Below are 8,600 nucleotides of genomic sequence, written 5' to 3'. Positions count from 1 at the left end.
AAGCTTGGTTATCTGCATAAGATTATCCAAACAAATAACAAAAACTGTGCAATGTCAAGAAAAGCACAAATATCACTTTTACAAGCTGGTAAACATAGGTATCTGATGCAGCAGGAACTTAACCAAAATATAATTTATACTGTATGCAAAGGCTAAACAACACAGCGATAGTCTTATCACAAAAACGGAGTCACCCAGCCACTGCAAAAAATAGCAGTTTCAGATAATACAAATGAAGCAATCAGCTCAATAAGCCACCCATGTCAGCAGATATACGCTTCTCATTTCCTGTGGTCTTCCTGAACCATCACCAAACACCACTCTGAGAGGCAGAGGTAACAAATGATTCCACTTTTTTTTTTTTTTTTAACCCTTTTCCAACCCGCTCAGCTCTATCATTAAAATCATACATTTTCTAAACAACAGTTATGATTAATACAAGCGATTTACCTGAAATACTGTACACTTACAATAATTTAACCCCTGCTGGTGGCGTGGTGCCCCATGTGCTGCCAGGGGTTAAATCAGGTCAGAGCCTGTCAGACTGTAGCTCCTGTCCTTAAGTTCTTAAAATCATGAAAGGGAGCGCAGTTCAGGTATATCAGTGATAAATGCCTTCCTCAGACAGCAAAAGGGGTGCTTGCCTCTTTGAAAACTGCCTTTTGACAGGAACTTTTTTTTTTTTTTTTTTTATCACAGACAGCTATGATTTTTGGCCTTAAAAATATCAGTATAATCAAATAAATGACAGATTCTTTATAAAATGTCATTGGAAATGCATTGGTACTTAAACAACAACATATATTTATGAAACCCCACTGCTATTATTAAGGGTGTGAAATCTTATCTAAAGCGGCACTTTGAAAAATGACAGAAGTTAATCATCAAATGAAAGATGAATTCTGATGGGTAGAGAACACCTTACGCCATAAAAAGAAAGACAGAATTAAAATACATTTCAAAACTTCTAAATGTTTTCAAATGTTCAAAACATCTAAATACAGTCTAAAGATGAGATCGAAATCCCATATGACATGCAGGCTGCTCACTGGATGCAAACTACAGTTTTCTATTATCTGAATCTAATACTTTCCTGTCCACACTGATAGAGATCTTTGTATAGAACCCATATAGAAGAAATCAAAAACATATGCATTTTGAAATAATGGCACAGTGTAATGTGTTTGTATACACTGTATTCGATCTATATTACCAAGGCAAAGCTACTGTGGGTAAATTCACTTCATAGTTCAGTTCAGTATTTTACATAACAGAAAAAGAGGAAATCACAGTAATCATTGCTATACAGAAAGTAAGAAAATGAGGCTCACTACACTAAAACCAAGCTCATTTTAATAGGCTTTATGTTCCCAATATTTTTCAGGAACCAAAAATGGGAAGTGAAAATAAGGAGTCAACTCTAATATTTTTCACACGCAATTTACAGAAAACAACCTAACATTATTTTAAAACTAAGTGGACAGAATGAAAGGTTTGTTGGATTAGTAGATACAACAAATGACATACATAAGACAGGATCCAACAAATTACAGTGGTTTCTATTTGCACTGATTCATGTGGAAGGCATCCCTCAGGCTGTCCAAGGCCTCCTCCTTTGTGATGTTCTTCCACTCCTCAGGGAGCTGGGCTGGCTCCCGCTCATATTCCTGTGCAAACCTCTCATTAAACCGGACCAACACATATCTGTGAAACAAATAATATTCAACTCATTTTGTATAGAAGCATTTGCATATAGTGCGAATTAATATCTAATATGTAAACAAATGAGAGCAATGTATGATGGTATAACAGAAAAGGTTTCCAGAACTACGCTCACATTTTAAGAGGGAAATTATAGTTTGATTTTATGGTGTCATCAGTTGACTGTACCTCCAGTAAGCAGTGGCTCTCTGGCTGTCTTGTTCCTCAGGGGAGATCCACCAGTCTGGGGGGAGGGAATGGCAATCACTGCTGGCCAGAGACTTCCCCTCGGCATCATTGTCCAGTAACAGGCCGTCCTGAGTTGTGGGGCAGCTGACTTCAGACAGGGAGCAGGAGTCATCACAGGTATAGGACAGTATACCTTGTGGTCGGTGGAGCAGGGTCCTGTGTACCTCATGCTCCATTTGCCCCATTTCACAGGGGGCTCTACAGAAAGGACACTGCTTCTCACAGCCTCTCACTCTGTTGAGGAGACAATCTTGGGGCTTAACGGGAAGGTCTTGGAGAAGCTGGTTGATATCTACCTTTTTGGAGAACTCCTGGGCTAGAGCCAACCGCATCTCAGCCAGTTCCTCCAACAAACAAGAGACAAAGCGATCCCATTCTGCTGTGATACTGAAGAGAGGCCCATCAAGAAGAGTCCTGGGGACATCCACATCTGCATCCATCTCCACAGTGATGCACACTTTCTCCAGCAGTAGCTTTGTATCACTTAGCACTCCACTTACACCCTCTGCTGTCTCGCTCACTGCTGCAGCCATCTTGCCCACAATTTCTCCAAGCCGTTGTCGCCTCCACTCATCCAGAATAGTTGACTCAGAGAGGTTAGCCACCACTTTCTGCTGGATCCTCTTCAGTCTGAAGTTCTCATAAGAAAGCAAGTATTCCAGGAAGCTCTCAAAACTGTCTTCCTCTATGAGCTCCTCCAGCAGGCTCTGATTGAAGGCTTGGGGAGACAGATACTGTCGGGCATTGTCTTGGCTTAACATTTGTTCAGTGATGCGCCTCCCTAGTGGCCTGTAAATATAGTCCAAAATTGTAGGTTTGAAGATCATGGAGGCGAAAGCTTGGGCAACCCTCTGGCACTGGTCCCTCTTCCTGAACTGGTAGATAAACTCTGCCAAGTACTTGTTCTTGCTCCTGTTGATAATGGTCAACAGCTCTCTGTCTTTGCCATAAAGATCATGTAATTTTTGAAAGTCTCTGCATGCACAGCTACACAGATAAACTTTCAGATCTACTTCAAAAGCTGATCTGATTTCCAAAGGCTTTTCCTTCAAACTTTTGTCAACATTTTCTAACAGTTCTACAATGTAGCTGTCAGAGAAGTCTGCTGGTGAACTACATTTATCTGCTACAAACTGATTGTACTCCTCGACGACGTTGTGTGCTACTTGTTGAGCATCTAACCTCTGTTGTCGGTTGTTGTCCTCAAACATGTGCTTTAATCTGCTGCGGTATCCAAAGTGCTCATCATAAACTGCAAAGCCAGATGTCTTGTTTTGGCGAATGTCTTCAAGCATCTTCATGTGTTTCATTAGCCCACGGCTGCTGAGGTTCTCTCTCAGAACTGCTGTCACCCTTCCAGTAATATCATCTATTTCTGAAGGTCTGAAGTCAAAGTTAGACAGTACACTTCTCCACACATTGTCAAACTCCTCCTCCAGTTGAATATCTGTAAGGAGAATTTTGGTTGACTTGCTTTTCTCTACAAGCATGTGTAGCTTGGACTCCAGTTCCTTTTCCAATAAGGTCTGAAAGATTCTCAGCTGTGTGGAAGAGCAATGATTTTCTTTGGCTGACTCTAACCTCTCCATCATGTCTTCAGTTACCTGCTCCTCAAGTTCATCCATATAGTTCATTAAGCTTGGTCTGTAAATTGCAATATGAGTTTTATGGAGGTCATCTTTTATCAAATAGGCCTCAAGTTTTGTCCTGAGATTATTCACCTCTGTTTTGACCTCTTCACTGGCTTCTTCCTTCAGTACATTCAGGAGGTCATCTTTGATCATAATCTCTAAGTCCTCAGCTTTGTAGGAGATGATTCTATTTGTTGCCCCAACAAACCACCTTTCCATGTGGTCAAGGAAATTCTTCTCCCATTGGGAAAGCTCTGTGCATAGCATAGAAAATGCATCAGACACCTCAGTATTCTGAAGCCCAATGGAGAATGAATCTGCTTTCACTGCTTCCCAAACAGCACATAAACGACCCAGAAATCCAGGCAGCCCTGGGGCTTCAGACTTGGCTGCACACTTCTTCAATGCCTCAAAAAGATTTTGCTTCAGCTCTAACACAGCCTTACTATAATCTTTATCAACTGGTTCAGAAAGGGAGACATTGTGCCAAGGCCCTATGACACAGGGGATACTGCTTGTGCTTTTTACAAGACGACAATCAGTATATTTAGTCCCTCTGGTCCCATTGTCTGTCTGAAGAATTTCAGCTACACGTCCTAACTGCAAGGCGTGTAACTTGCTGTTTAATTCTTCATTCTGGGTTAAGAGTTGGCAAATGGGCAGGTAGCCACATGCCTTAATGCGGAGGAGAGCACTAAGTATCACACTGAAGTCAGTTTCAAACTCAGTATTTCCAGATGAAACTATGTTTTGCATCAGAACATCACTCAGTCCTGTTGCCAAGGTGGCCATCTCATTGTCATGGACCTTGGTGTTTGCTTTTTTGTCCAGCAGTGGTGAACAGAGACCCTCTACATCAATTAACAACAGAAAGTCACATTCCATATCCTTTCTCAGGTGATCAGGGAGACATAAAGCCAGCATATACACCCCTTTCGTGGATCTTCTCCCTCCATTAAGGAATTTCACCCCAAATAATGCAGAAAACACCTCGGCATTCCTTGCATGTTGGACCCCAAGGTTTGTCAGTACTCGGGTCCTGAACCGTCCTTGAGGCAGGCAGTGTTTGAGTTCTTCAAAGACACGGTGCAGCCATCTTCTGGGGATATTAGAGGCATCTCCATCCATTATCTCAAGTGGTATGCCATATAGCAGCAAATCGGCAGCTAATTTAGGAAGGCGCAAAACATTTTGACTCTTTCTTCCTTTGCTCATGTGTGTCAACTCAAAAATTAACCCCATCTCACGTAGGAAGTGTTCAAGGCCCAGAGAGGAAGGATCAGGCTCAAAATGCTGCTCTACAAATGAGCCTGAGGACCCCTGATTTTCAGAAGAGGTATCCACGCCCATGTATGCTTCTGCAGAGAAGTCTGATTTGTCTGTTTTCAGTTTTGGTTCCTCGGGCGGTTTCTCTGGCAAGTTGAGATCAAAAGTTCCATTTTCCCTGAACTCCAAATGGAGATTTTGGTCCTCAGAGATTTCTGGGTCTGAAGTTTGATGTTCACAAGAGTTCTGGTTTTCATCATCTTCTAACGCTATATTAACTTTTTCATACAGCTTCATATTTAGTTTTGTAGACTGTTCCATAATAAGTTCTAAGTCTTGCGCTACTTCAGCCTGTTGCAGTCCACCATTTCCAGTGTGGTTTAGGTTCAGTGACTGTTCTTCTTCCACTGATGAGTCAGTGTAGAAACTTTCGTTGTCATCTAGATCATCATTTGTTCCATTTTCAGGCTCATCAAAATTTTCAGGCTCTTGATCTTTCTTTTTTGTTGACACGTTCATGTCACTAAGTTGATTTAACTTCTGCTCATTTGTGCATGGTTCTTGGGGGCTGCATTGTTGTTTAATTTGAATGGCCCTAAGCCTCAATTTCATCCAGCTAATAAAATACATTCTTTCCATTTTGTCTGTTGTGGAGAGTGCATCTGTGAAAGACTTCATGGCTGTGGTCATTTTGTAGCTGCGCAACTTGAGAAGAATATTTTTCTTTTCATTTTGTTGCTGGAGGTTTTTCTTCTCTCCTGCTTTTTTCTGTTTGGTCTCCTCTTTCTCCATCTGTGCCAGTTTGTACCATGATGCACCTTGCATAGGCAGTTGTTTCTCCATGAACTGGGCCAAACCTTCATCTAAACCTTTCAACACGTCCTCTACAGTAGCCATGGCTTTTTTACACACTTCCCCTTCGTCTATGCTGAAGCCTAGCTCCACTGATATCCTCGCTGCTGCTTCAAATGTAACAAGTTTTAGTTTATCTGGTAACAGATCATTCAAGGTCTCACGCAGCCTGTCTGCCAAGTCCTCCTCACTGATAGGTCCACATGACAGCACTGACTCTTTGGCCAGCCCCACCTCTTCCTCCAGGTTCTGAGCAACAAAACCTACAACTTTATTTTCTTTTACCTTTTCCATTGTTTCTGAGAGGTCAACAACCAGGAGTTTGCTTGCCGTGTCTTTCCAGTAAGCAAGAAGACGTTTGTCTTTCTCCCTAAGATCACCACAGAAGACGACAACAGCTGATGATGCTTGACATAGAAGAGCTAGGCATTTTTCATGTGCAGCTGCATCACCACGTAGGTTAGAGATTACCACAGGCACAGGGAAAATATCTCTGTCAGTGTCTCCAGTGGGCAGATACCACCCTACCTCTACCAGACCATTGGCAAGTCTCTGTGGCAGCTGTCCTCCATCCATCCCACGGTGAAGGAAACTTTCAGTAGGGGATTTGGATCCACCCAAAACATGGTTCAGCACTCGTGACTTTGAGACTCCACAGTGACCGAGCTTCACACAGGAAACTATTGGCATTTCTGTGCTGGCCAAGTTCCCTTCTAGGACCTGTCTTGTTTTAGGAGGTGATGGAGGTCTCCACTGGCTCACAACACCTCTCAAAGGCCAAAGAAGGAAGCAGCCAGGCTGCTCTGGGTATATGGAAGGAAGGATCAAGGGTATGGCAAACTTGCATTGTGCCATGCGCACTGCAATTTCCTGCTGAAGGAAGGTGTTAGCAGATCTATAGACAGCTGTCACTAGGTCAAGGGGATTGACGGCACATTCAGTTTCTCCTACTAGACCATTGACACCGTCTTCTCCTGAGGTGTCATCCAGAGCATTAGTTGATGGTTTGCAGCATGATCTCCGAGCTTGAGGGCTAAGCAGCCACAGGCGCTGAAGGAAAGCATAAGGTAGGTACTCAGGTACCTGAGGGTCTTGGTTCTCCAGAGTCCAAGTGCTGATGTCCAACATAGAGGCTGGGTCCAGTGGTTTTGTCCAGAAGGCTTCCAGGCCCAGCTTACACAGAATCTCTGCCTGGGCATTGTTGATTTGAGGTTCTGTTTCAAAGACAACACAAATCATTTAGTCACTGAATAAGTTTGGGATAACTGTCATGTGTTACATTTTCTAAAATAACAACAGTTTTGTATCTACATGATAATTCAATTGAATAAAGTTCTGTATTTGCCTGGTATTTCAATTAAATAATTTTGTTGATATCTTTCATGGAACAATTTACCTAGGCAGTAGCATTGTAAGTGTTATTATAATTGGAATTTTTTCCTTATTTACAGTAATAGCAATCATTTGGAAATATCCACTACTACTAAAAGATATCTTGCAACAAAGTAGGAAGACATTTTAGTCTACAGCTATCACACTCCTTTTGTTCTTCTATTTTTAAGAAATATCTGGTATTGATGTCAGGTAACTTATGAAAATATTAGGAAAACCTCACACGGTGAAGGTAGTCATTATTGCTACAATTATTTGTAAGAGGATGCTCACCAAAATGGAAAATACATGGTATTGTTATGATAAAAACATACTTTTCTTCTTGCTGCTCAGCCTCCTGGGAAGCTTGACTGACATGGTGAAGCCAGCTGAGTTTTTCTCCTCTCCTCTCCTCCCTTTGAATTTGTCTTCTGCAATCTATCACACCACTGCTAAACATGAATAATTACTCTGGTGTGATAACTTGAAACCTGGAATTCAAATTCATAAAATAAAGATTAGTGGCACAGTACTGATGCAGTTGATACTTATAATCACATCTACAAAATATTAAAATTAATCCCAACAAAGCCAACAGCTGGGGCATAATTCATCTAAGATGTCTGCAACAAACTACAGTTCCCCCCAAACCTAACTTTTTTAAATCTTCTGTTATCCTACACTCACATCAGATTATGTTGTACTGTCTCAAGGGAAAGTACAGGGGTGGCCAGTTTGACTTTATCTCTCTGAACTGTTTCACCAGAGCAAAACACCCGTCCTGTTTCCTTTTCCTTTTCACTGGAATAAAACCTAGTTGCTGAAAGCTGAATTTAACAGACTGACATAATGGTCATTCAAGCTCTCAGAGGAGATGAAATATAGTGCTGATAGCTCAATATAGAGGTGACTGCCCCCTTGTGCTCCAGCATCACATCTCAGTAGGACTCTCATATAACTATACTACTAACATATCTGGTAAGAAAGGCCAAATCTAATTATTATTAAATTTCAATCTGCAGGTCTTGGTCAAATCCGTCTAAATTATGGAAATTAGTAAACTCCACCAAAAACAACAATGTCTCCTCTCTGCCTACTCATGTCAACTCTGAAAATGTAACACTAACAGATAAAAAAGAAATATGTACAACATTTAACATTTTGTTTCAACCAGCCACTATGGGATTAGCTAATTCAACAAATTCATTCAGTAATAAATATGTTTTTTTAGGGCTGCCTCTTATTGACACCTTTATAACTACCACTCTGTTTCAAAACTGTCTTTTCTGTCTAAAATCCTGAACTCATCAGTAAACAAACAATTCAATTCATTAACAATTCATTCTTAACTAGATTTCCTGTATCAATCCCCCATCAGTCAGGCCTCAGGACAGGTCATAGCACCATCACTGCTATTATCGATAATCTTAAAAGATATTGTGTCAGCTGTAGACAACAGGAAGCACTGTGTTGCTCTTTTTGTTGATTTATCAAAAGCCTTTGATACAGATAACCAAGTCCTTCCCCTGC

At 41.3% G+C, this 8,600-nt stretch overlaps 1 protein-coding gene across 1 annotated transcript; it reads right to left on the bottom strand.

Moving 5' to 3' along the window:
- Positions 1 to 693: 693 nt before the first annotated feature.
- gvin1l2 (GTPase, very large interferon inducible 1-like 2) lies at positions 694 to 7,552 on the bottom strand. The gene is made up of 3 exons (XM_030067934.1): positions 7,406 to 7,552; positions 1,891 to 6,913; positions 694 to 1,704 (listed from the first exon to the last, which is right to left on the bottom strand). The coding sequence occupies exons 1-3, from the start codon at positions 7,446 to 7,448 to the stop codon at positions 1,560 to 1,562; spliced, it is 5,211 nt and encodes a 1,736-aa protein (XP_029923794.1). The 5' UTR covers positions 7,449 to 7,552; the 3' UTR covers positions 694 to 1,559.
- Between the last annotated feature and the right edge of the window lie 1,048 nt (positions 7,553 to 8,600).

This window comes from Myripristis murdjan, chromosome 13, assembly GCF_902150065.1.
Source record: "Myripristis murdjan chromosome 13, fMyrMur1.1, whole genome shotgun sequence".
Lineage (NCBI taxonomy): Eukaryota > Metazoa > Chordata > Actinopteri > Holocentriformes > Holocentridae > Myripristis > Myripristis murdjan.
This window is presented reverse-complemented; position numbering and strand designations above follow the sequence as displayed.

What these genes read in the sequence shown, in the direction of transcription:
- gvin1l2 (XM_030067934.1), bottom strand. Translation starts at nt 7,448, where the DNA reads ATGTCAGTCAAGCTTCCCAGGAGGCTGAGCAGCAAGAAGAAAA. An exon ending in GCTGAGCAGCAAGAAGAAAA is followed by an intron (nt 6,914 to 7,405) that starts GTATGTTTTTAT and finishes TCTTTGAAACAG; the next exon opens with AACCTCAAATCAACAATGCC. An exon ending in AGAGCCACTGCTTACTGGAG is followed by an intron (nt 1,705 to 1,890) that starts GTACAGTCAACT and finishes TTTGTTTCACAG; the next exon opens with ATATGTGTTGGTCCGGTTTA.